General features: G+C 46.0%; 8 protein-coding genes across 8 annotated transcripts; 5 read left to right on the top strand and 3 right to left on the bottom strand.

Annotated features, from left to right (window-relative positions):
- Positions 1–1,505: 1,505 nt before the first annotated feature.
- Positions 1,506–5,891, top strand: LACBIDRAFT_303849 (uncharacterized protein; the record flags this gene model as incomplete). The annotated part of the gene is made up of 5 exons (XM_001884420.1): positions 1,506–1,709; positions 1,766–5,077; positions 5,127–5,621; positions 5,679–5,767; positions 5,822–5,891. 5 exons carry the CDS (start codon positions 1,506–1,508, stop codon positions 5,889–5,891), a joined length of 4,170 nt encoding a protein of 1,389 aa, XP_001884455.1.
- A 1,286-nt stretch (positions 5,892–7,177) lies between these two features.
- On the bottom strand, positions 7,178–7,857 carry LACBIDRAFT_294958 (uncharacterized protein; the record flags this gene model as incomplete). Its single annotated transcript, XM_001884301.1, has 3 exons — positions 7,178–7,565; positions 7,615–7,678; positions 7,742–7,857. The coding sequence occupies 3 exons, from the start codon at positions 7,855–7,857 to the stop codon at positions 7,263–7,265; spliced, it is 483 nt and encodes a 160-aa protein (XP_001884336.1). The 3' UTR covers positions 7,178–7,262.
- Positions 7,858–8,796: 939 nt separating this feature from the next.
- On the top strand, positions 8,797–9,525 carry FAS-3 (uncharacterized protein; the record flags this gene model as incomplete). Its single annotated transcript, XM_001884419.1, has 2 exons — positions 8,797–9,054; positions 9,118–9,525. 2 exons carry the CDS (start codon positions 8,797–8,799, stop codon positions 9,523–9,525), a joined length of 666 nt encoding a protein of 221 aa, XP_001884454.1.
- Positions 9,526–13,136: 3,611 nt separating this feature from the next.
- Positions 13,137–15,290, top strand: LACBIDRAFT_330157 (uncharacterized protein; the record flags this gene model as incomplete). Its single annotated transcript, XM_001884418.1, has 12 exons — positions 13,137–13,164; positions 13,335–13,400; positions 13,421–13,477; positions 13,514–13,555; positions 13,596–13,649; positions 13,679–13,939; positions 13,995–14,109; positions 14,158–14,346; positions 14,395–14,515; positions 14,888–14,896; positions 14,930–15,059; positions 15,238–15,290. 12 exons carry the CDS (start codon positions 13,137–13,139, stop codon positions 15,288–15,290), a joined length of 1,125 nt encoding a protein of 374 aa, XP_001884453.1.
- Positions 15,291–15,554: 264 nt separating this feature from the next.
- On the top strand, positions 15,555–16,808 carry LACBIDRAFT_303846 (uncharacterized protein; the record flags this gene model as incomplete). The annotated part of the gene is made up of 6 exons (XM_001884417.1): positions 15,555–15,572; positions 15,763–15,779; positions 15,842–16,023; positions 16,084–16,156; positions 16,218–16,400; positions 16,454–16,808. The coding sequence occupies 6 exons, from the start codon at positions 15,555–15,557 to the stop codon at positions 16,806–16,808; spliced, it is 828 nt and encodes a 275-aa protein (XP_001884452.1).
- Positions 16,809–16,891: 83 nt separating this feature from the next.
- Positions 16,892–18,418, bottom strand: LACBIDRAFT_303845 (uncharacterized protein; the record flags this gene model as incomplete). Its single annotated transcript, XM_001884300.1, has 6 exons — positions 16,892–17,096; positions 17,149–17,200; positions 17,253–17,748; positions 17,796–18,052; positions 18,206–18,227; positions 18,287–18,418. 6 exons carry the CDS (start codon positions 18,416–18,418, stop codon positions 16,892–16,894), a joined length of 1,164 nt encoding a protein of 387 aa, XP_001884335.1.
- Positions 18,419–19,075: 657 nt separating this feature from the next.
- LACBIDRAFT_330154 (uncharacterized protein) lies at positions 19,076–19,476 on the bottom strand (the record flags this gene model as incomplete). The annotated part of the gene is made up of 2 exons (XM_001884299.1): positions 19,076–19,231; positions 19,285–19,476. The coding sequence occupies 2 exons, from the start codon at positions 19,474–19,476 to the stop codon at positions 19,076–19,078; spliced, it is 348 nt and encodes a 115-aa protein (XP_001884334.1).
- Positions 19,477–22,940: 3,464 nt separating this feature from the next.
- On the top strand, positions 22,941–25,102 carry LACBIDRAFT_303844 (uncharacterized protein; the record flags this gene model as incomplete). The annotated part of the gene is made up of 12 exons (XM_001884416.1): positions 22,941–23,101; positions 23,153–23,165; positions 23,217–23,285; positions 23,334–23,414; positions 23,463–23,508; positions 23,570–23,596; positions 23,648–23,677; positions 23,728–23,758; positions 23,810–23,983; positions 24,036–24,288; positions 24,339–24,381; positions 24,438–25,102. 12 exons carry the CDS (start codon positions 22,941–22,943, stop codon positions 25,100–25,102), a joined length of 1,593 nt encoding a protein of 530 aa, XP_001884451.1.
- Positions 25,103–26,764: the final 1,662 nt, after the last annotated feature.

Genomic DNA, 26,764 nt, shown 5'->3' with positions numbered 1-26,764 from the left:
TAACACTCATGTACATATTTAAACGAAAAAAGGGCTGATATTTATGTAAAATTATCTATAGGTTTGTTTTCTGCGATTCGAGTAACAAAGCTTTGAAACTCGTTCAAAAAATGATGCATAAAAGACAATTCCAACTGGCAATTGCCGGGAAAGTTCAAGTCGGAAGCTGCCAAAAAATCGACCCGCTGTAGCACGGCTGAATTTCGCGGCTTGAATGTAGAAGGAAAGGGGACCGGATAGCTTGATCAGAGTTGCGGCAAACATCGACGAACTTTGGTCATATGCACATGGAAAAACGTACCTGAACAACCCTGTTTCATATTCTCGAGAAAGTTCAATTACATGTCCATCTTCTCCCATTGCCCTGGAAATATCAAATGCGGCCAACAACGAGCTCACGACCAATCATATTGAATCGTAGGCTACGGCCCTGCTAGGATAGATCCGTCGCCCAAATCCCAAATTCAAGCTCCAAATGATTACTCGCCACCGTGCATCTCGCCCAGAACATCCCTCAGAACTCTGTCTTTGTGTTGAGGATGATCATCGGTTGTCAACGTTGATATTAATTGGGACGCAATTGACGACGCGATTATTTTGTTCGCCCAATCGTAGCAGTCGTAAAAAGAATTAAGAAATTCAAAAAAAAAGGCTATCAGAGCCTCTGGAAACGCTAGAACGCCCTTCCTCCACGCCTGGTCTCTCTCAAAGTTGGCACCAGGAAACCACGACGGGACATATTTAAATTTGGGAGGAAGTCGATAGTTCCCAGTCAGCTCAGTCAAGTTAATGCGTAGTGACCCACTGAGCGAGCGGCACCATTCTCGATACTTCAAATAATAGTGCTGTTTTGGAGCACCTGAAATGCTTCCCATGAGGGGAAAGCCTCTGGGACTGGTGGAGCTGAGTAGGTAGTCCGGTACGCATGATGACGAAAAAGCAATAAAAGGAGAGTAAGAACAGCTAGGCTTGCGAGCTTGTCAACCAGGAAGGGTGGTCCAGCATGCCAGGTTACAATCTAGGGCGCACTTTTTAAAGCTCTGGCGGACAGTGTTGTTGAGGGATACGGAGAGGTAAAAGCCACTTGTCCTGGCATCGCTCCGAGATTGCGTGGGGCTGAAAAGGTGACTCGAAATTCAATCAATACTGAGTAACCTTCTGATTGGGTCTATCCCATGTATGTACCAAGGAGTTAGACACAGGAGTCTGGCCTTTGTCTGGCCAAGTGATTCAAGCCAGAATTTTCGTGCGCCTGGGGCAAGGAATCGCAAATCTAGCGTTGTAAGTTGTAATTTGAGCTTGCAAGAGTTTTTGGCTAAACTCCACGTGTATCACTGTTGGAGGGCACATCCTTCCGGGAATACCCGGTTGCTGTGATATTTTCTTGCCGGCTTGACTCGTCACATCATCAGTCAAGACGAGGGCGACCTCTCAAATTGTGGCTTTCCCAACGACCACGCCATCGAAATTGGCCCAGGAGTTTGCCCTGGGGCTGTCCACAGGCCATGTTACCTAAAGTTGCCACCCACATTCTCCACAGCACAACTCGTGCTGCCGCGGCAGTTCAGAACCAAACCCACGCCATCAGAAATGTTCTGCAGCTGCAGTCTTCGGGACCTTCTTCGGGTTCAGGTTCAAGTTGGGGAAATGGGCCAGGACCTGGAGGTGCAAAATACAACGCAGGGAGTCGTTTTCACCCCGGCTACAACGTAAGTCTGCAGTTTTTTTCTTCTGGGGGTAGTTTCACCTCAACGAATGATAACAGGGAGCAGGTCGTGCGGTGACGCAGGCCAATGTAATGACCTCTCAAGATGGCACTTTCACACAGTCAGACGACACGGAGGAGTTTACATCTCGTCGTTCTATCCTACGCACTCCGAAGCGCCCGCGTATACGGAGCTCGAGCGTGTCCCTGAGTCTCGCAGGTCGTCGTGAACGCGGTGAGAAGCTTGGTGTACTGAAGACTGTTCAGCTGCATGCTCGTTCTCGCCATGCCTTTGGCACGAGCGCAACAGCTGGTGCAGAGTATGAGGCACAGGTTCCCACTACTGATCTTGCAGAAAAATCTGTTCGATCTCCACTTGTGCGTCGGAACTCCGTTTCGAGTGAAGTCTCAAGACCCTCTTCCCCCGTCGGCTCAGTCCGTCGTCTTTCAATATCTGTGCAAAACGACAGTAAGGCAGAAGCCGCTGTTGCAGACCTTCCTACTCCACCTCTTACTCCCGAGCGCCTGTCAACGGATCCTGCTACTCCTCAGACTGTCTTACCACCGCAGGCGAACCCCCCTACACAACAGGATATTGTTTACAAGCTGACCCAAGTATCTACAACCAAGGATGCACTCCTCGCAGCAGATCTCGTCCGCGAGTTTATCCAGACGACAAAAGATCCAACGACCTCGGATTTCAACGCCGCTCTTCTTGCATTGATTGCAACGCGTCCAGAAGGGGAACCCTTGAATGTTGTCGTCGAAACCTACAATGCAATGCTCCTGCGATCCTTGTCACCCAATATCAAGACATATGCACTTCTCATTGAAGCTTTAACCCAGAGAGATGACGAAGTGCGACGCATGTCGGTCTCGCTGGAAGCTAGGTTGCAGCGCATCGAGTTCAGCGGTTCCACTGAACGCAGCAATGGAATATGGGAGAAGGAGAGATTAGAAAGCCTCCGCGCTGAGAGCAACTTTTCCCAGGCCATGGCGCTTTTTGAGGCTGTCCTCTCCACCCAGAAAAATGCACAGCTTGATTTGGTTCATTATGCCAACCTTATCCGATCATGCTCCTACCACAATAGCGTCGAAGGGGCCATTCATGTCTTCGAGCAACTAGAGCGTCGTAAAGACATTCTTCCGGATGTTAGAACGTACCGATATATGCTGCAGGTCTTCACAAACGCTGGTAACTACCAAGGCGCAGAGGAAATTTTCAAAGATTTCCTTCAGGCCGGTAAGGAAGAACGGCTCGCTTGGAATTCTTCCCATCGACCTTTGACAGGGCATCAGTCCGAAACTTTGCAAATTTGGAATCAGATGATCGAGTCGTATTTCCGTGCTGACCTTCCCGAAAAGGCTGTAGGAATCCTAGATGACATGCTTGCCACCACTGCTGGGTCAAGCTTCGGGCCCGGCGACACCCCTCCCCCAGCTTCATCGACATATACAACTATCCTAAGTGGATTCTGCCTCACGGGACAAGTGCAGACAGCGCTTAATTGGTTCGACAGGTTACTTGCTATGGGTGTTTATGTCCAAAGACCTTTCGAAGCTTATTGCGGAGGGCCCATCAAGCCCGACCAAGTCGCTTGGGGGGTCATGCTTGATGCTCTAGCAAAGGCTGGTATGGTGGACGATTTTAACCGGTTGTTCAAAATCATGCTGCAGGATGCGAAGACGGATGGTATAATAGTCCGCCGAATCGACAGAACTTTCTTGTTTTCCGTAAACATGGCCCACATCAAGGAATGGGACGACGCGAAAGCCGCAGAGGTTTTGGATTTCCTCGCTATCAATGTGATCTCTCCCGATATGTGGCAGCATCGGAGACGCCAGATGTTGGCTGGAATCTGCGAGGAATATGTTGCGAGAGGGTTGTACCAATCGGCAGTCACTCTCTTTGGTCAGCTGTACACTCAACAGCTGGAATTCCTCCAAAAGGCTGACCGTGCCGGGGCTGTGGGCGTGGTTTCCGAGCTCCAAAATTTGCTCGTCAGCCTTTCGAACCAAGTCTATAGCACTCTCACGCTTCGACAGGATCATCTCCCTTTCGTCGCCTCCCTAGAGCTTTTGCGGCTAACGTTTAACCTCGAACTCAAAGTATCCGCTGATCACGCCCCTTACATCCTCCACTCGTTTGGACACGCCAAGCAAACTTCCCAACTTCCGGACGACATCAATACACAAGATTGGGCTATTCTTTTGAATTGCGCCGTTCATGCTGAGACTTTGGCCCAGCAAGGTCAAGAGGTCACCATCCCCAATTATGCCTTCACTGGTCTTGCTTCCCTCTTGACTGACGTTGCGCAACGTGATGTGGCATTCGAATCCTTCGACGAGAATGTTCGTTTGTGCACGATGAAGCTGTTATCCGCCCAACTTGGCCATGAGGAGTGCAAATCCTTGTTTACTTCATTGGGACCTTCTTACGCCGAAGCCCTGCAGGGCTTCGAGACAATTCGGTATCAGGCTCTGGAAGAAGCTTTGAACATTGCCCCGCCTCCTCTGCAGGAACCCGAAACGCAGATGACCAAGGACTACGGCAGGCTCAATGTCAATACGTCGTTAAACCGCACCGTTGAGACGGCGCTGCGCGATACCAAATATTCCCCAGCCCAACGCGCGTCAACAGCCTATGACCTTCTCATGGCCGGAGTTGAACGGGGACTTGTGACTTTGCCTCAGACAACAGGGAAGCTCATACAATCTCATGGCAGGTTGAACGAGCTCGACAAAGTCCAGGAGCTCTATACCGTTGCCCAAGCTTGCCTGATGTCCATGGAGCATCTCAAGGACCACCGTGATGCGGGCTGGATTGCGATCGAAGATAGTATGATCATCGCTTTCGCGCATGCTGGTAATTTGGACGCAGCCCACATCCATCGTTCGAGAATTTTGGACTTCGGCGCAGCACCCTCTGCTGACGCCTACGGAGCCCTGATTCTTTATGTGAAGGACACTACGGACGACGCGTCCAATGCATTGAGACTCTTCAATGAGTCCCAGAAGCTCGGCGTCCGCCCTAATATTTACCTCTACAACAACATCATCTCAAAACTGTCAAAGGCGCGCAAGGCAGACCACTCTTTGGAGCTATTCCAGCAGATGAAGGAGAGCGGGGTACGTCCATCTTCCATCACGTACGGTGCTGTTATTGGTGCTTGTGCCAGGGTTGGTGACGTTCACTCTGCTGAGACATTGTTCACGGAGATGGTTCAAGCTCCTGGATTCAGCCCACGTGTCCCACCGTACAATACGATGATGCAGCTCTACACGACGACGAAGCCCAGCCGGGAGCGCTCTCTCTACTTTTACAATGAACTTCTCCGGGCAGGCATTGCCCCAACAGCTCACACGTACAAGGTATGTACGCTCCTTGACGCATCTTGCTACATACTAACGTTTTCCTCAGCTACTCCTCGACACATATGGTACGCTTGAACCAGTAGACATCCCAGCGATGGAAGGCGTCTTCAAACAACTTTGCGATGATCCACGAGTGCAGATCCTTGGTCAGCACTTTGGCTCACTGATCAACGCGTATGGTTGTGTTCAGAGGGATCTCGATAAGGCCATTGAAGTCTTTGACTCAATACCCTCATACGGCCCAACACTCGCCGATGCAGTTGTATTTGAGGCCCTTATCAACGCTCTCGTGGCCCACCGCCGGACCGAACTCATGCCAGAGTACATCTCCAAGATGACGGCTGCGGGTGTGCATATGACGGCGTACATTGCGAACTTTTTGATTAAAGGTTACGCTAACGTTGGCGACATGGAGCAAGCGAGAATGATCTTTGAATCGCTGACGGATCCGGCCACCGGGGTTGCTGCTCCCAATAACCATGCTCCACATAATCCATCTGATGCACCTATTGTCAGTCCGACGGAACCTGTGTATCGTGAGGTAAGCACATAGTCCACAATGTTTGTCTGAGAATTTGATATCTGATTCGTCTTACAGCCCTCGACATGGGAGGTCATGGTTCGTGCTGAGCTAGGTGCCGGAAACCGGGATAAAGCTACTGACCTTCTTGAACGCCTTAGAGCTAGGTACGTTGCTCCTTGGACCCCCAGTTTTTGATGGTTCACCTGCCTTTCTATTAGACAATACCCTGAAGCGGTTTACAATCGGATAAGCGGCGTAATGGTGGACCATTCCCAGATTCTGCATTAATCCTCAACATCGCTGTCATCCCTGTCGCCATCCGCATCGCGCACTGCTATCACCATCCATCTAATTAGGCAACTATCAGTCTTGACCAATTACCCAAACCATCGCTGCTAGCATCACTGCACCATTAACCTGTATCATATATCTATCGTATGTATAACTAGAAGCGCCGTTTTTCATTGATGCTGGCAATCGGTAGTAGAAAAGTAGGGTAGTATGGATCCTATCGTACATCTAATCACACCTCAGTCCTCACCGCTATCCGGTAGGAGCATATCATCAATTCATCATGTGGTTTGTAGTAAAACCACTTCAAACTTGTAATTGCTATTGGTCCATTAGCACTATGGTATGTCGGTCCACAACCAAAACCAAATACAATTTGTGCTACTTACAAAGGGTCCAGCTCCACTCACAATTTGTCGGAAATTTCCCTGGCGCCTAATAAGGGTTATTAGGCACCCAAGGCACCCCTAACCTAATAATGGCTTACAACGTTGCAGTTATTTTATTAAGTTTTGGGTTAACTTAATAAGATCAGATTATCAGGCCTGATAAGATTATCCAAATTATAAATAGTCACAGTCTAGACTTAACAATGTTACGTGGCAAATTAAAATGCAACACGTAAGGATTGAACCAAAAACCTCGGCCGGATACCGGTGTTTGTGGGCTAAATAAAAAATAAAAAGAAAAAGAAAAAAGAAAAAGAGAAGAGGAGGAAGGGAGGATCCTAACCTCACAATATCAACACGGCGTGCAATCACACAAGCGAGCAACCTGTAGAACACTCTGCTGAGGTGTGGCAGTGCGTTCTGTGAGTGTTTGCAAGCTGTAGGAAAGCGGGATACTGGATACTCGCTTAGATTTGCGAGATCATCAGGGTTTGTTTCCTCCTTTTAGATTTATTTTGCGTTATATAAGCTGGATACTCGCTTAGATTACACAGAAGGTACGGTCAGATCAGATATATATATCTCTATGATAAGATAGGTATTCCCAGCCCTCGAAACCCATCTTACATTGCATTTATTCCTTGACAATTCACCCCCACAATCACGGCATTGAAACTTTCTGGTTTCTGGGGAAATTGATGAGGGTCAAATGAGGGTGCACTTGCGGCATGTTCGGTATTTCCAACATGTTGGTAGGCGACAGCGTGGCCATAAATTCCCAGCTGCCAACCCATGCACCAACGCCTCGGGGTATATATCCTACAAGCCATGGGTAAGTGTAATACAAGTATGGCATATTAGCTGTGGGCACAGGCAACTTGATGTTTGTAATATGTTTTTCAAATGATATATATGCCAAATATGATGAGGTACTGTACATTCGGTTCGGGAAGGGGAGGTATTGTGGTCGCGTTTACATTCAGGAAGGGGAGGTAATGTAGTTGAGGCTGTAGGGGTGCGTGGTGACTGCGTATAGAGCGGTCAATGAGGTGCCAGATGAAACAGCCGCCTCAGGAGGTCCAAGAAGGGGTGTATGTGAAGCAGCAGATGGGGTGGTGGCCGCAAGAGGGCTTGGATAAGTCGTAGAAGGTATGTGTGCCACGGAAGGTGAGCCGGATGGTACAGCTTCTGCTGCTGAAAGCGTGCGATGGTCGGCAGGGGGGGAGTTTAAATTGTCAGTAGAACCAGAGATGGGGAGGGGTAACGAGAATCTGAAATTTGGCTGAAGGAGTGTGAGTATGTATGTTCAATGATCACAAGAGATAGCTTACGCACCTGAGTGGTTTCCCAAAAATGTTTTCCATATCCGATGTGAATTCCTGTACAAATTGTGGTCTGTTCAGATGTCGGTTGCATCAGCAACAGCGCGAGGAAAGAAGTCTCTGGGGAGTTACGCACCTTGTAAGTTCCCGGGTGCTTCCAAACAGGTTTGAGGATGGTCCCCCAGTTTTTCGACGTGTAGTGATCCAGAATCTAAGTCCGTCGTGGCTGAGAGAGACGATAACATTGATCATGTGACGATTACATAAAATATTTTTCAAACTCAGTGTCCGTATCCGCTATTCTCCACAGACATGGTCAGCCAGCCAAAACCTCGGGGCTTGTGCAATCCTCACGTGAAGACTACAAATTTGTAGTTGCAACATACCACTACACTACAAAGGCATATAAGAAACTTCCCAAGGTCGTCCATATATCTAGTATTTAAGCCTACCTTACAACAGCATTATCTTTACTCTCTGTATGGAATTTGGTAACATTTTGAGCTGAACATGATCAAAAGGATACAGATAACCTTATAAGACACAAAAAATCAATAATTGGTTCATAGCCTTGACCTGGCTGCAGAGGCAATTGGAGCCTATGTTACGAGGCTGGACAAATCTTATCAGACCCGATTTGCCTTATCACACCTTACCGGAGATAATCAAGCTTGTAACATGGAAATAATCATTACATCAGACGTCTGGTTGCCTTGTAAGGCAACTGCCCTCCGGATTTTCCCAGCATCATCTTGTCAGGTTTGCTGTGAAATGACAAGGTACGGTGCACCAGGTGTATAAGCCAAGATTTCATGATGCGTTCAAACGTCAGAGCCTTGGTTGCCCTGGTTCAACTCCCCTTTGAGCTATGTCATTCACATTTCGCATGTATATACGTCAGCATATTCTATTAGTTTATGTATCTCCTTATGTTTTCTCCTTATGTTTTTTCTGAAACTTTTTTCCAATCCCCATATTCTTGTTTCATTCAGGACATTGATTTATTCTTGGAAATTGAGAATAAATCATATAAATTATTCAGGGATAACATTAGTGAGGAAATGAAGAAGAAATTCAAAATTTCTTCTTCAATAACTTCAGCATTTGACTACAGCTTCAATTGTGAAAATAATAAAATATCTTCGGATGATGAAAGGCTGAGGATACGACATATAAGGAAGATATTGTGACATGTCACGACTTTCACGTGCCTTGCAGGCGTGTCATTGTCGTTGGCTCAAGCCCACTGGCACTTGGAATTTGTCCGACTCTGGCTTCGCTGAGGCTTCAGCACCATGTGATAGGCACTCTGGTTTTGCCGAGTCCCTTTGTGGGTGTTTGCTTTGGCACTGCTGCAGGTTTGGGGTGCCCATGCTTGGCCATGTGTGCGCCAAAATCGAGAGTGTTCACGCCCCACTATTGGATTTCACTATCATCACTGGTTGGAAGGTATGTTGCAGATTGCATCAATATTTCTTTGCAAATCTTCCCATTTTTATTTTGCTTTTGCAGGCCACCATGAAGCCAATCTTCCCTGCAGCAATTGGCGGAGACCCCAAACTCGTTCATCTCTCTAATGCCTTGCGTATGGTTGATGGAGCCAAACCCCTTCAGGTTGGAGGTGTCTGTAAGGCAGAAGTTCACATCTTTTTTGCCATCAATGCCAACAAACCACCGTCAATGCCCCATGCATCATCGCCAGCGGGGGGTCTCTACATGGCCTCCACGCTCAACCACTGCCATCGGCGACACCACTCAAAACTACCTGCCACGCCCTTGCCTCATGCACACAGAACCGGCTGGGCTTTTGCCAACTCCTTGCACCACCCATGTGCTAATTCTGTGATGTTTGGCTATTGTGGCTATCAGAGACTCTTCATTGTCAAACCGCGTCATAATCAACATTTCGCTTATAATTAAGGCGAATGACACACTTCAGTCACCCATTTTTGGGTACCTATGAGGTTATCCAATTCTTTGAATTAGGGAACCTTAGTGGTACCCCATTCCAGAGTGGTATGACCCTCATACCAATTCCATCATACCATGGTATGGAAAAAGCGGAGACTACAAACTGAAGTGGTATTATGTAATGACTTTCCCAATTGGGAAATATGCGAACATCGTCATGAACAATGACAACACTAAGCTAGCCACTAACTCTTGTGGCCCAAAGAGCATGGGAAACAGTTCCCAACCTAAATGTGCACTGTGCCTGACATTAGGTGTGGCAGAAAAAAGTGTAACACTTTTCCTGATTAGGAAATGGCCCAATTAGGAAATAGTGCGCACATCATCATTAACAATGACAACACTAAGCTAGCCACTAACTCTTGTGGCCCAAAGAGCATGGGAAACAGTTCCCAACCTAAATGTGCACTGTGCCTGACATTAGGTTAGTGTTGCCGGAGCTTGGCTCGGCTTGGCTGAGCCACGCAAGCCAAGCCAAAAGTAGCCAAGCAGAGCTGTTCTCACTGCTTGGGCGTCCCCAGCGGCTGCACCCTGCTTATGAGCCAGCTCCTTGATGGGATAGCTGGCTCAGCCACGGCTTGTATCCTATTTTGGAAGTAACAATACAAACAAAACTATAGCTTTGACAGTACAAGCCTTCTTACTCTGAAAATTGACCTCAATATGGACACTGATGTAGCTAATTATTCTGCCAACTTTGAAGGCTGTCAAGCAAGAGCTCGCATGTACAGAGCTGATATGTTATATATGTGACTATTTGGTTGTGACATGTGACAAACAAATGCTGTCACACATACAGGTAACCAGATCTCTCAAATTTTATGGCCAGAAAAAGTGACAAAGAGACATCAGGGTACTTGAGAGAGTGATGGTTATCCTTTGGATTACTTCCATTCATTTATTAAAGGTTTTTGACTGTAACTGCAACACTAAAGTAAAGGTTCCTTTTTTCGGTGATGAGCTGCTAGCTAGCCATGATTTGAGCCGCTGTGCCTGAACTGGAGCCATCATTTTGGCAGCTTAGCTCAGCTCCAAGCTCCCACACTGCCCGCTTTGGGCAAAGCCGAGCTCCAGCAACACTACATTAGGTGTGGCAGAAAAAAGTGTAACACTTTTCCCAATTAGGAAATAGTGCGCACTACAAAGTTTTCTAACTAAGCTTGTCTTTTCTAATGAAAAAAGCGGACACTACAATTTTTGTAGCCTTACTTTGGTTAAAGCTATTGGTAAATATATGTAAACAAACTTCGAAATGAGGGTTTTCTGCCTTCCTCTGCATAGATTATGGTTCCTGTGATATTTTAAGCATCTATCCCATCAATCTCTTTTTTATTGAGCATAGCCACACCTTCCATATTTAGAAATTCACACTGGATCCTGAGAACAGCACCTCAAACATCAAACAACATGGTATGGTATGGAGTGGAGTACCATGGTATGGTATAAGGGTGCAATACCATGGTATGGTATGGGGGTGCAATACCATGGTATGGGGTGTTGTAAGCAAATCTCTGTATGGTATGGTATGATTCCATTCCCATGGTATGATTCCATTTCCATGGTATGGTATGATTCCACCCCCATGGTATGATTCCATTTCCATGGTATGGTATGATTCCACCCCCATGGTATGATTCCATTTCCATGGTATGGTATGATTCCACCCCCATGGTATGATTCCATGCCCATGGTATGGTATGGTTCCATACTCATGGTATGATTCCATCTCTATTGTATGATTCTGAAGACATGTGGGATAAGGAATTGGCAATCTGTTCCAAGAGCATCTCCCAAGTTGCTCCCTCATAGGTGAATGTCCATAGCATTTGTTCATATTGCTGTCAATGTCATGGACTTCTTCACCATCCCTGATTAATTGTATAAAAGACAGAATTTTGATTTAAATTAGAATAGCTATATTTAATAATGATACCTTGAAGCTTGTAATTAGAAGTCTTGGCCTGCTTGTGTTCAAATGTCAAATCAAAATCCCCACAATGCCAGCTCTGCTGAGTGGCAGATATGAGGAGATCTCAAATCAAGTTTTTTGATGATCCATTCCTATGGGATGACCCCGTACTTTTTCTAAATGGCAAATTTTTACATATTCTATCGGAAGAAGGCATCCTTGCCTTGGTTAGTAATTTGGGTAAAGTTCAGGCCTTTGCCATAAATAAAGTCTTGCAAAATTCTTGTTTTCCTTCAGAGGCCATGCCATTGTGATGGATACAACATTAATTTATTTGTCATGAATATAAATGGCCTGGCAAGATATACACTTTTAAGTGGCTTGTGATGGATTATCCACAGTGAAAATGGCCAAACCCTGGGATAAAGCCCAATCAAGCTAATTTTCAAGTGAATTTTCAAAAGATCAAGTTCACCCTATAGCCTCCACTTGTAGCTTAAAATGTCAGAAGAAATCTGAAGAACCAGTCCACAAAAAATGGAGCCCAATGGATCAGTATTACAGCCTGGAGAAATAATTTTCATATTTTGTAAAAAGGACCCCAGACACCCTGTGACAGCTATGGAATGATGGTATGGTATGGTATGGTATGGAATGGTATGGAATGGTATGGAATGGTATGGTATGGTATGGTATGGTATGGTATGGTATGGTATGGTATGAGGTGGAATGGTATGTGGCATCCATACCATGGTATGATGGAATTGGTATGAGGGTCATACCACTCTGGAATGGGGTACCACTAAGGTTCCCTAATTCAAAGAATTGGATAACCTCATAGGTACCCAAAAATGGGTGACTGAAGTGAATGACAGGTCCGGGAAGGGAGCAGTTGTATGGACAAAGGGGGTTGGAATGACGAGATCAGGAGGATTAATAACAAGAACTGCACGAGTTGCTTGAAGGATATGTCTTGAGCTATCACCTTTACAATGTCTTCTACCCCCTCGCAACTCCACTTACTTTCGCTGCTGCGTCTGAGGATGACGTTAGCATTGTGGTTTTGAAGTCATCGATTCGTATCGGGTTCGACCCCCTCTCAAACTGAAGATCAGCACACCCGTTTGGTCTGTGTCGGATGCACAGTCAGTACCGTCATCATCAACATCACCTATCGCGCAGGTTTTTGTTTTCTCATTGGTAACTTCCAATACTGATCCGTTATATTTGTAGGTCTTGTAGATGGAGTCATGAAGTGCTACTCTGTGTTTACTTGAAGTACAATACATACTTGAGATATTGTAATGGAGTTAAAGCTTGGCGCGGAAGTAATGCCAACAGTGTGGTATCTAATTGTTTTGGCTGATGCAGCCATGACTGTTAGCTGGAGGACCGCCACCATTCAACTGGCCTCCCCTGCCCTCACCATTGTCTGATGTGAAGCGTGAAGGATGCCTGCGCATGTCCATCAAGTGGGTAATTCGACTGGGTAGGCTGCTTATCAAACAAAACTTCTGTTGAATGTGGCTCACTAACCTTGGGTTACACAGGAGTGTATAGCCGACGAGATGGATGCACCCTGTGGCATCATCAATTTCGAGGATGATTTCATCTGTTTTAAATCATTTCCCGTTGTCGTGGTTGCACAAAAATGTGGTCCTCACCATATTGTGTGCCAGGTGGGCAGCGAACTCGACTTGGGTGAGTCATTGAAGGCTTGATGGTATTCTTTGTGGTATCTGAGGTTTTTATCGAGTTCTTTGCTTATTTATATCTTACCTTGACCAAACTTGTGATGCCCTTCCATCTCGGCTCTTACAAAAAAATTGATCATTTTAGCTGTGTACAGGGAATCATCGCATCACTGATAATTTCTGCTTGCTGACTCATTCTACTCTGAAGAAAAGTTTCGACAGTAAGTCTTGATATCAATAGCAATTCTTCTGCCAACTTACGATGAAAAAAGGTCTTCGATCCTCAGTCATGTGCCCAGTAAGTTGGCATGTCAAGTTTGATTTTGCGCAGCAGCTGCAATCAACAATAGCAAGCCATACTTCTGCACGGCAGAAGGTTAGCTTATGGTCAGTGAAATTGTGCTTTCGCATCATAGCTGCATTGAACAATAGCAGGACCACACTTCTGTGTGGCAGAAGATTCGCACATGGTTAGTGAAACTGTGCTTTCGCATCATAGCTGCATTGAACAATAGCAGGACCACACTTCAATGCAGCAGAAGGGTTGGTGCATGCCGATGTGATGCATATTTGCCCCCTCCTGCTGATATGAACATCCCATGGCTTGCTGGTATATACATGGTAAGTCCTGCTCGTTGCCGTCACCCCCATTCGACTCATCTTATGACTCCTCATAACTACTCTTTCCTAGATATCTGCATCTTATATCTGATGTCGACGAACAATAACCCAACTGGCAAAAATCAATACAAGAATCACTGTAAGTTCTGATCACTCCCCGCCTCCTAGACCTGAGTGCTAAAGTCCTTATTCAGCACCGCCAGACGATCCACACATCGCTGCTCTCCTTCGCGATTATCATCGTCGGGGGTTGGGAAGCTGCAAGATCCTTCCAGAGTTGCTTCAAAAGGAGCATGGCATCACGCTCGGGTATGCAACTATCTGTTTATCATGTTTCAATATTGAATTCTTTGCTAGAGAGGCTTCTGTTGCGAAGCAATTAAAGGCGGTTGGCCTTACAGGTAGTGGTGCGACAACTAAGCAACTACCTGCCAACGTCAAACGCCAACTCATCCTCGACCAAATGGCTCAAGATCCTGCAGGACGACAAGGACCTAGCACAGTCAAAGAGGCTATTGCATGGAACACAGGTATTCATCTCACAAGGTGGGTGTGAGGATCTGTCCTAAGAGGGAAGCTCTCATGCACCTGAAGGTTAGATGAAGGTGCAGAAGTGGGTTGCGGCAAAGGTAACTCGCAGATGGACAAGGAACTCAGAGTTGGGAACAACACTGGAGGAGGTATGGTGCTGGAGTTGACTATGGTGTCGGAGGAGGTACGACGCTGGAGTTGACTATGGCGTCGGAGTTGGTTGGGTTGATGAAAAGAGATCTGTGCGTAGCAGGACAAGTTCTGGGCAGAATGAGGTGTATAAGGGGTTGTTGGAAAGGTAGAAGGGAGACAGAATCAGATATAGAGAATGCAAGAGGTGGGGAGACAAAGGGATCGAACGCGAGTGAGATCACGAACTGAATCGGACTCCGAGGCGTTGCCAGGTTAGTAACAAGACAGGAGCAAGGCTCAACCAGAGCTGGGAGCTAGAGGCTCAACCACACAGGCCTATAACTGAGAGCAGGGCTCAACCAGGAGATAGAGACGAGAGACGAGGGACAGAGAAACAGTTCAGAGGTGCATTTGTAATATCAAGGATGAGGTAGTGAGTACATGACGAGCTACCTAAATACCTAAGGGAAGGATACCAAGGCAACCAAGGAAGAACAACAAGTACAATAAGGATGGGAGGAGACAAGGGAGCATGGAATCACAAGGTAACAAGACAATAAGGGTTGGGATGGAGAAACAAGGCATCATGGTGAAGGGTTCGTCTTGGGAATGTCTCGGCATAGGGCATGGGTGTGGGATGGTTCATGACAGTGGGTCCATAGTCGGGTACAGCTTCATCTTTCTAGGTCGTTTACCTTTTTTTTCTCAGGGAGTTTTGCCGAACTGAAATGAGGGCACTTGATTCTGAGGCATATGATGCTTGTGAACCAACAGCCAAGAGAATTCCTCGGAGCGCCATCATCAGTAGTGTTCGAAAGTCCAGTTAGGTCTGGTTATTGGGTGCCCAGGGGCTCTAACCGAGACCAAGACCGGTTAGCCTTTGTCCTGAAACCTAAAATAACCTAACCGGACTGCAACTAACCGGTTACGGTCGGTTATTTGCAGTTACTAACCGGTTAGGACCAAAAAATAAAGAATCGGTTATAACAAGGCAAATATGCTCATATGTATCTTGATAGATATTATTTCTGCATATTCTAGCTTTAAAACAAGCCCAAGAACACTAAAATCAGTGAAGAATTGACATATTTATGCAATTATCCTTGAAAGTCTACACATTTGAGTGATATTTTAGAGATTTGACCATAACTTAGTCAAATTTTAAGTGTTTTCGACGTTCTCAAGTGCGTTTTGAAGGTGTATAATAGGGCTGGTTATAACCGGTTATTCAACAGTTAGTTAACCGCAAAATAACCAGTTATTCCATTTTCGAAATCAACTAACCCTAACTGCGGTTAGGTTAGTGTTGCGGTTAGGTCCGGTTATTTTCCGGTTATTTTCTGGTTAACTAACCTAACTTTCAAACACTAATCATCAGCCTTGGTCCTCATCATGAATGGAGTTGTGACAGCCATGACAAGCTATCTGCTATTGGTTTTCCCATCTGGGGAGTTCGGGATGTATGGTCCAAGATGTGGCTGGGTCTTTGGGTGGTTCCTAACAATCAGTTACTCAAGGCCATCGCCTATCTGTATCTTTCTCTTATTGTTGAGCTTGAAGGTCAGTTATTGCAGCTTTCGCAGCCTGTTGATGTCGTGTTAAGACTTTTATTGTTGGCAGGTATGCCCCTTCAGTCCACTACAGATTGTGGCTTGGAAACCACACTCATGTTCGGCCTTGCAAATGCTCTTCGGTAACACTCTTGATTCACTTTTTGTATAGCTCAGAGCTGATGACTATATTTGTCAATCTAGGGAGCAGTTTTCTCCTGAACTCAATGAGGTCAATATAGGGCCAGCACATTGTTTCATGAAAAGTGTCCACAATATCACGATTGAGCGAGGATGGAACCAGGTTCACAATAAGTGGGGAACAAACATCAAAATGTTTTGGGAGAACAGTGCTGAAGTATACGACTCATCAAATCCTGTGCAATAGTATGTCATACTCTTCATGCTCTTCCTCTTCACAAGCCAACTCATGCGCTTAGTGAACTAGTCCAATGGCTGTGGCCGAAGCTTATTCAGGAGGAGCTAGATCATTTTCGCAAAGTCAACAATGACCACAAGCCAAAGAAGATGACTGTGTCAAAGCTCCCTTCTGGAGTGAGTCCACACATTGCATTTACTCTCCCAGAGAAGTATGGCAGCGAGAATTGTCTGCAACCACTCAGCATTACCGTTGTTCAAGGTTTGATGGAGGATCTTGGGGGAGAGGAGTTCGTTCAGTTTGTCTCTCCTGAGTATGCTGCACATGCGGAAGAAGTATTCAACTCTCTCGGGGTTGAGGAGCTAACCACGGCCAACATTTGGAATGTCTTCACTGCAATGCTACCTCACATGTAAAATGGCTTGCCCAGATCATCTTTAGAATTCATCATATGTACATTTTTATGCAGCTATTATATACTACTTATTCAGAGTGTATGCTAATCATGGACTTCTTTCTTGGGGGAAGGAAATCCGAAACGAAGTGGTCGTTCCACCAGTGGTGGTGTCAATTCACACTCACCCAAGGTAACAACAGCGTCTTTCAGTCCCAATTTTCGGCAAAGAGCCTGACATGTGTGTTGCTTCTGCCATTCCTCCATGCATATGCGACCGCCATCCCAAAAGCCTGTTTCACAAGTAAAACTATGAAATCTTCAACACAAAATTCACATGGTGATGCTGAACAGAAACTTACGAATGTGCTTGAGGATCGAAAAGGATAACCTCTTTATCAGGCCCAACTACACCTAGTGTCATCAATTAGACGATGTCTTGAGCAGAAAATTCTGAAATACAAACCTTGCAAGTCCGAAAGAAGCAGGAACCCATTGCTATCGACAAGAACATGATGAGAGTAGGCATCTATGACACGCCCAACCTCATCATTATTGTTGCCAGCCTGATCGTTTCCACTGAATTTCCTCTCTTTGTACAGACCAGTTGTCGCGATAAGTGGGGCCACCAAAAAGATGGGGTAGATGAGACTGCGATTGTCTTCTTCGCCATCAGCTGGATGTGGTAGCATCCCCGATGTGACCTTTCCCATAAAGGCACCTTCAAAATTCCACGAATGCCTGGTGGCAAGAACTATGAGTCCCGCCCACAGTTGGTTCAGCAACTTACTTGGTTCAACTGCTGCACCCATGGCCCTTACCCTCGGTTCGAAGGAGTTTGCAAAATACTGACCCAGGGCCAGAAGGCACAACTCAGCAATCAAATCGATTGAATTTTGCGCTTCAACCACTTGTTCCAGCTTACATTGAAATATGGCATACATTTTCCCACCTGTTTGCCCCTAAAGAGTGTTAGGCACTTGGTTTCCTAAGATCAGAGAGAACTTACTGCAAATGCAAACTTCATGAACCCTTTCGAAATGTAACCACTAGCAGGCTTGTCACTAACGTGCCTCCTCCAGTCTCTGGCAATCTTGATCGTCTCAGTATCGAGGCTAACATGCTCCAAAAGATTCCCATATGTATCAGTAGTAAATGTGGTCCTCTCAAATTCGTATTCATCATACGCAAGTTCAACCTGAATGGGACTTTCTACCGCCGGGTTCCTACAGGGTCGGAATGAGCTAGTATAACTTGATGTGAGGCCTAGCACAGGAAATGAGTATTCATCCAAGAGATGACAATATTATGTACCTGCATGAGAAGCGCTACACTTTGAGGATGTTGCACGGGGTAAGGATGATCAAGCAGTTGAACACTTAGTAGACCTCAAGCTCCTCTCAGTTGGGAAAACACCACCATCATCGTCTTCTTCCCAATCCTAAATCCAAGCGACAATGAGCAATGAGTCAAGGTGACAACAGAAAGGTAGAAACATACTTCCACTTCACACACATAGACACAGAGTGTCAATTGATGGTCCTTGATGTTGTTGGGTGTAATTTTGCCTTCTTGTTTAAGGCGCTCGAATAGACTTTCAACAGTCCCCAGTAAATCCCTCTCTGAGGGCATGAAGTTATGTACACCTTTGCCATGAGCAATTCCAAATTGTACACTGCCAATAAACCATTAGGATCAGATTGGATGAATAAAAATGTTGCCATACTTAGTGTTTGAAAGTTAGGTTAGTTAACCGGAAAATAACCGGAAAATAACTGGACCTAACCGCAACACTAACCTAACCGCAGTTAGGGTTAGTTGATTTCGAAAATGGAATAACCGGTTATTTTGCGGTTAACTAACCGTTAAATAACCAGTTATAACCAGCCCTATTATACACCTTCAAAACGCACTTGAGAACGTCGAAAACACTTAAAATTTGACTAAGTTATGGTCAAATCTCTAAAATATCACTCAAATGTGTAGACTTTCAAGGATAATTGCATAAATATGTCAATTCTTCACCGATTTTAGCGTTCTTGGGCTTGTTTTAAAGCTAGAATATGCAGAAATAATATCTATCAAGATACATATGAGCATATTTGCCTTGTTATAACCGATTCTTTATTTTTCAGTCCTAACCGGTTAGTAACTGCAAATAACCGACCGTAACCGGTTAGTTGCAGTCCGGTTAGGTTATTTTAGGTTTCGGGACAAAGGCTAACCAGTCTCAGTCTCGGTTAGAGCCCCTGGGCACCCAATAACCGGACCTAACCGGACTTTCGAACACTAGCCATACTCCTCAAAATTAAGAGTGATCGGCTTTGATTGTTGAGCTGCTGCCACGCTGTAATATCCCTTGTTCAGCTCCGCCTTCGCAAAGTCAAACATCTCCTTTGTGAGATCTGTTCCCATCCATTTCTTGTGAACAGGGAGGGTCTGAGCCTGTATTTGATACCTCCATAAGCCGAAATTTGGAAAGAGATGATGATTCCGACCTTGCGAGCAGCCTTTCCAGCTGATGGGTATATGAAAAGGGAGATTTCTGTGGTGAACGCCTTGGTTTTCAATGCTTTGCGAAGGGTCGCCATGCAGTCTTTCATCTGACTTGCAGCCTGGAGCTGGGGATTCTGCTTTTGGGTTAATTGATGCTCAGAAGCAGTTTTTTGATATTGAGTGCTCCAGTCCATAATGCTAGACCTTACATCTAAGAAGAATTGTCATAGCAGTATAAGAACGAGAGAAATTTTATACCAGGAGCATCAGGATCATGTTCAAGATCAAGTTGGTGACATGCACCACAAAACTCTACCCTCAAGAATGGGTAGACAACCGAACAGCTCGCACATTGAGGTTGGCCCTGTAGGAGTTAACATCTCAGCGACTACAAAAAGGTATTGAGTGTAGTAGGCGAACCGTACCTCAACAATGCCACGTTCAATTTCTGATTTTGCCTCGCTAAGTTTGGTGCACTTTTGGCAGATGACCCCTGTTAGTTGAGGAAAATTTAGCGAGCAACCTTCACATAGTCCCATATCTGTGGTTGAAGTTGGGGAATGATTTATGAGAGGGGCAGAATGAGGGGTGTATGGCAAGCCACAAAACTTTATTTCTCTAACTAGCAAGTTGACTGGTCAAAACTGTATAAGGCAGAGATCCCAAGTGAGATCGTTGCAATAAGCGGCATAATCTTCCACCATTTGCACTGCACAGTTTGCGACTGAAAAGAAGTGGAATATAAGCACGTATAGCCAATTGACGAATGCTATGAACTTGCCTGCCAAACGACTGAGTTTGCGTTGCCGCTTCAGGTATATTCTAAAATATATTCTAAAAACTTAACTACTTTGCCATCGGACGCATACCTGTGATACCAGCTGGAAGGGGAGTGGGGGACAGTATTCCCTTTGAACGAAGAAACCGTGGTATACATCGTGGATAGTGTTCGAAAGTCCAGTTAGGTCCGGTTATTGGGTGCCCAGGGGCTCTAACCGAGACCGAGACTGGTTAGCCTTTGTCCCAAAACCTAAAATAACCTAACCGGACCACAACTAACCGGTTACGGTCGGTTATTTGCAGTTACTAACTGGTTAGGACCGAAAAATAAAGAATCGGTTATAACAAGGCAAATATGCTCATATGTATCTTGATAGATATTATTTCTGCATATTCTAGCTTTAAAACGAGCCCAAGAACGCTAAAATAGGTGAAGAATTGACATATTTATGCAATTATCCTTGAAAGTCTACACATTTGAGTGATATTTTAGAGATTTGACTGTAACTTAGTCAAATTTTAAGCGTTTTCGATGTTCTCAAGTGCGTTTTGAGGGTGTATAATAGGGCTGGTTATAACCGGTTATTCCATTTTCGAAATCAACTAACCCTAACTGCAGTTAGGTTAGTGTTGTGGTTAGGTCCGGTTATTTTCTGGTTATTTTCTGGTTAACTAACCTAACTTTCAAACACTAATCGTGGAGACACCAGCTGCTTTGTGGGCAGTGGTTGCCCAGCAACAGTGGTCACTGAGACAATTCCTTCATCTCCCAAAACGACTAGCTGTAGGCGGCTCAAGATTTTTCCACTCAGAAGTGTGCATACAGCCCAAGCTGTCCAGCCAATTGCCTATTTGGAGGTAGTTGCATGGTGGGTTCATGTTCGTCCAAGGCTGATGACGCCTGGGACTGCTTTGAATGCGCATTGCGGACCTGTCAAGACTCGCTCTTTCAACCAATAGGGCCAGCAGTGTGGGTGTTTCTGATCTGGGATTGGGAATTTGGTGGTGGCAGGGGCTTCCATCCTCAGCAATGTTCAAATTGCAAAGCACTGTGCAGGTTTCTTGGTGTTGCTGCTGGGAGGTGCAGAAAATGCCTTTATGGGCAGACCTACAAAAAAGCATTCAGTGTCAGAAAGCAAAATGTACATTGGGATAGGTAGGTTCCGTGGCGTTCAAGGTGAGGAGATGGTAAGCTTTAGCGAAGCGCACCATCGTGAACAGTGTGGCTGGGAAGCACATATGGGAAAGGCGACACAAGCAAGAGGTAGAGATGGTCCTAACCCGCAAGTCCTAGTACCCTCTCGCATTAAACACAGCAAGGAGAAGTAACGGAAAATGCAAGGCTGCCAGTTCGTGGATACTACAGTATGGTGCTTTGCAGCTTCCTGTGTGACTGTGTGTGACGAGCAAGGGGGTGCCGGGATTTGAGTGAAGGACCGGACGTCGAAATTATTTTTAGTGGGACTGGGGCTGAACCAACCAGCCAACGTAATCAGGCACACGTCTATTTTAGGAAATATGATGTCATCAACGCGCTGCCTTTCTCCCTTTTTGCTCCCTTCCCACCACTCGATGCCTTGCGGATGGTGCAAACCCATTTCTTGACCTCCTCGTCGAGCCTCATACATCCTAAATGATACTAAAATGATTCCGACACATTGAGAATAGGCCGAAATGTGAGTACTTGAGTACTTGGGTACCCTTGCGACTGAATTGCATTCTGCACATTTCAGACATTTCGTGTGCGCGTTGAGGACCCACTATGTCCTCCGGATTGTCAAGCTCAGACTCTTTGCTACTTGTCAAATTCCTCTTCATCGCTATCGGAGTCGTCGTGGGTCTCGTTTTCCGTATAAAGGTAAATTCGAGCTTAGGCTTGGAAAAACTTGGTATCCTGCCTCATTTATCAACGTCTTATCTCATATGATAGTTAGCTTTTGGCTTCTTTGTGTGTAGATAGACTGTGGCTAATACATTAGAAGGTATCTAAAGATCTCTGAGTCCTTTTTGCACTAAAAAATTCGGATGTCAAAAAAAAATTAGCGGCCTGGCGGCCGAACCAACCAACCGGCCCCTGGTCCGGCATTTAAATGCCGGTACCCCCTTGGTGACGAGCTCGCAGTACTCCCTCCTTATTTTATTTTTGTACTACTATTTCAATTTTATCATTCATTTTCATTTTATACTCATTCCAAACCTTTACTTAGAGACCTGAGCCGAAAACATAAGGAGATGCAGAAAAACATAAGGAGAAAACATAAGGAGATACAGAAACTAATAAAATATGTCGACGTACATGCGAAATATGAATGACACGACTCAAACGGGAATTGAACCACGGCATCCAAGGCTTCGACGTTTGAACGCGTCTTGAAATCTTGGCTTATACACCTGGCGCACCGTACAAGGGTTGGCAAGGGTTGGGCAAGGCCTGATTATGTCGGCGATCAACATTGCAAGGCCGGAGCCTTATCAGGCGCCTGGGAAATTTCCGACAAAGTTATTTTAAGACCAGGCCGAGTCGGAGCGCTGGCGCGCTTTATTCTTTCAGGCATCAGTTGGGCATCAGCCCACATAACCTCGACACCTCGACACCCTACTTACGACCCGAGAGGTACCAGGCTATCAAGGTCGCGATGTAGCCACACTGGCTCTGGGCTTCAGTCTCCTCTAGAGATCAATCGAGCGATGTGGAGGTCGCGTTTGCCGAAACGGTGCCTTGCGCCTATCCATGCTCGGGCGAAGTAACTGAACCAAACAAATGCATGGGCAATCTGGGAAAGCTTTATAAACTTGTTATAAACATCTTGTGAGTGAATCACCTTCTAGAGCCTCTTTCAACTACACCTCCAACGTTCAACGTCCGAATCCGTCCATTATGAAACTTCCTTGGTTTTCTAGCTCTCAGGAGGCACTCATTTCTACTGCTCAGGACTCTGCGTCGACTCCCGAGGCGCTTCGTCTGGACACTGCTATACCTCCTGCGCTTCCAGAACGCGCCAGAACGCTCGTCTTGTGTTTCGATGGAACGGGGGATAAGTGTGTACTTCTATTTCATTGCCCAAAACACACTGACCTTAACTGATACAGAGATGATGCCAATGTGTGTTTTTGACGTTGCCCATGTCTAGCGTATATACTCAAAGTTTTCAAGAGAACCAACGTTGTCGAGCTGAGGGATATGCTTAAGGTGGCTGAAGAGGAACAACTTGTTCACTATCAGGTACATCTCTTTAGGTCGGCTTGAACTCTTCTCAAAGCACCTGAGCAGCAAGGAATAGGAACTTACACTCCAAAGATTCCTGGGGTCAAGGAACCTGTGAAGATACCTGTCCTCTCTGGTCTATCTGAGGTGAGGGCTCAACTTCGCATATGTTCACGTATTTAATGGGAATGGCAGAAATGGGACCAGGCTACGGCTTGGAGTCTGAAGGGACATGTCATTGGTGAGCATGCGCATCATTCAAATTTTAAGTAATTTTGGATTGTGATACTTGATTCATCCAGAGGCTTATTTGTGGCTCGTGGACCACTGTACGTACGGAAAATCCCATCTCTGAATCTAATTTCTTGATCATAATCCAGATACTCTTGGGGATAAAATCTGCATGTTTGGTACGCTCTCACCCCCGCCATCTATGGACTCGCTATTAACACTTTATCAGGATTTTCGCGGGGTTCATATACCGCTCGAGCGTCAGTGCTTTGCGAGATTGCCTTGAAGCCGTCCTAACGTCAATTATTAAGTGTCGCAGGCATGCTTTTCAAGGTCGGGCTCCTCCCAAAAGAGCATCGTGAAAAGGCCGGCGCCGCCTTCAAATCATACAAAGTTGTAAATATGAAAGAAGGTTGGGAAGAATCGAGGGCGTTCCAGAGGACTTGGGGATCCATCGACGTTCCCATTGAATTTCTGGGTTGCTGGTCTGTACCATCTTTTGAATGGCTTTTTATTGGTTCTGAAACCATGGCAAAGGGACACCGTTAATTCCGTAGGTTACTGGACCACCAAGTCACTTCCGTTCACGGCTTACAATCCAATGGTACGCATTTTCCGACATGCAGTCGCGTTGGACGAACGCAGAGCCAAATTCAGAACGAACCTCTGGCGTTTAAACAACAAAACTTTACCGGGTATGGACGATAGCGGCCTTAGCGATTATCAGAAGGTAGTCAAGAGTTTTGTTGAGGAAAAATCAAATGGGCTGCCTCCAACAGACGTTGACGAGGTAATTGGCCTATTGATGACGTTAAATTTGTATTGACAGTATCCGTCAAGGTCTGGTTTTCTGGTTGCCATGGTAACATCGGCGGTGGAGCTGGTGAGTAGAATTTCGACTTGCCTCATACATAAGTACATGCTGAGATACGTCGACAGTGCTGAATGGAACCAAGCCGAACTTAGCACACATATCGCTGAGATGGATGATCCGGCAGTGCTTTATGCAGAACACGGGCATTATGTTCCTCAAAGACAAACTGGAAACATTTCACCTGAGCCCCGACTCCCTCTACCCTACGGTGAAAGACCGACCACCGTTTGTTGCAAGGCAAGGCAACAAGATTCGGCCACCTACTCGCTTGGGCCCTCTCGATACGGTCAAAGGATGGGTCAAGTATCTCAATCCCTTTAGGTCCGCCAGCGTCGATCCAGATCCTGTATCACCTCCCAAAGACGAGGAGGAAGCCGATGCCATTGACGCGTTGGCACCCATTTACGACATGCTTGATATAAAGCCCCACATGTGGCTCATCTTCGAAAATATGCCTCTCAAGGTGTATAATTTTAAACTGGGCAAGCATGTTTATAAGAGGTTTAACAAGCAGCCGAGGAGCTTGCAAGGTCCTATTGTCATCGACTTCGCAAAGAAGATGACTATTCAGGCGCGTGTGCGGGTACATCGCACTGTTCTGGCCAGGATGAATGCTCAGCATGCGGACGGCAGCCCCTACCTGCCAAGGGCGCTGTTCCCTGACAAGAAAGTGATCTCATTAGATGCAGGATTAATTGATGAGCAGTCCAACTTCGAGTGGGCTGATTGATATAATCGACTCAAAAAATCCGCAGAAACTATGTAGAGATATTTTTGTTTTTCGTGGGCTTGCAATTGGCGATCGCTGGGAAAGAAACCTGGAAATTATCGTTTTAGATTCAGTTGTAAGCAAAGATGACTTTTGTACTCTCCAGGATTGGATGCAAGTCCGATATGATTCAAGCTTTACCCCCATTTCCTCAGCTCTAGTTCTGATGGTTGTCCTGTAGCCATACATTGGCTGTACTTTTTGAAGCTCAGGCTTCGCCATGGCCCGAGGCATCGGCAAGGTCGTTGCGGGTGGGCAGAAATTCGCGTCGGTAGGCCGGGGGACGTTTGAATGGTGCGCTCAACATTAGGTTAGAGCTTATAATTGGGATGATTCATTTTTCGATTTTTGCCTTTTTAATTTATACAGATAGTATCCTGCTCATGCGTCTCAAAATTATTGGTCGCCATTTGAAATTCGACGCACTGTCTACATCCACAACGTGCACAGCCACGGGTGTCGTCAATATGAGTGGATGCAACCAGGATGCAACACATTTCCAATTCCATGAGCCCCTCTGGCTCCATCATCGAGAGCCTCACTATGGTTACATATCTCAACATTCAGACTAAGTACTGGATGAGATTGGATGATACGGATGATCCCATTGTGCAGTTGCTACCGCAGTTTTTGGCTCTCTTCTCACACTCGGAGAAGATCAATCCTGGGGGGCACTGACTGTGCTCGCCACCGGGAACCGACTTGAAAGGGTGTAAAAATGTGTTGAAGGAAATCCTGTCGACTTGCCCGAGGTTGAAAACGATGTCGGTCGATTCTAACGCCATTAATCTGGCATGTCTTGATGTTTAGTTGTCGACTACACGCCACGGTCATCAGCTTCCCCAGAGTCCTTGAATCTACCCAGCTGAGAATAAACTCGGAAAAGGTGTTCCTCACCGTCTTCCGGAGGCCTGTGCATGTGAATACGAGAACAACAACTCTTGTCGAATTCCTTGATACAATCTCTCACATTTCCTGTATTGTGTACAGCCTCTTTTTCTCAACGAACTGTATGTTTAATCTCGTATCTCCTTCGCCGCTCACGATCAAACTTTCTTCAAACTCCCATTGACTCTGTAATTGTGGAGCGCGGCCCCGTTCTTGCAACTCAAGGGTCCTGCCGATTCACTCCGCGTGCAGCGGGGTATAAAATCGTATAAAATGGCCTCTCCTCTCCTCTCAAGGACTCTAGATCTTATTCCCCAGCCCTCATCCGTTCGTCTTCGTTTCACTGGCAGAGTGGGGAACCACTATGGCAGAACAAAAATCCGACTCCTCCCTCAGTCAGACCTTGCAATTCATCACATCGATTAAACTCCAGGAGCTCGAGAAACAACGACAAGCCTACAAAGCTCACGCCAAGGTTCTCGAAGAAGCCGATGCAGCTGGTGACAACCTCGTCAAGAAGGTTGAGATCCTCGCAAAGGCCATCAAATCCTGGGCAGGATCGGGGGCTTTGCCTAGGGGCAATGCGAAGATCGTCGGGGGCAAACTGAGCTTGGGTAACCTCCAATTCTGGATTCTCCAAGCGAAGAAGGATCCGAGTTTCAGTAGGGACATCTTGAAGGAATGGGCTGATACGTTGGAGGCTCATATTCGCCATACGGTGTTGCGGTTCGATTG

Source organism: Laccaria bicolor, genomic scaffold (assembly GCF_000143565.1).
Source record: "Laccaria bicolor S238N-H82 LACBIscaffold_25 genomic scaffold, whole genome shotgun sequence".
Taxonomy (NCBI): domain Eukaryota; kingdom Fungi; phylum Basidiomycota; class Agaricomycetes; order Agaricales; family Hydnangiaceae; genus Laccaria; species Laccaria bicolor.
The sequence above is the reverse complement of the archived record's forward strand: the minus strand, read 5'-3'. Positions and strand labels throughout refer to the sequence as shown.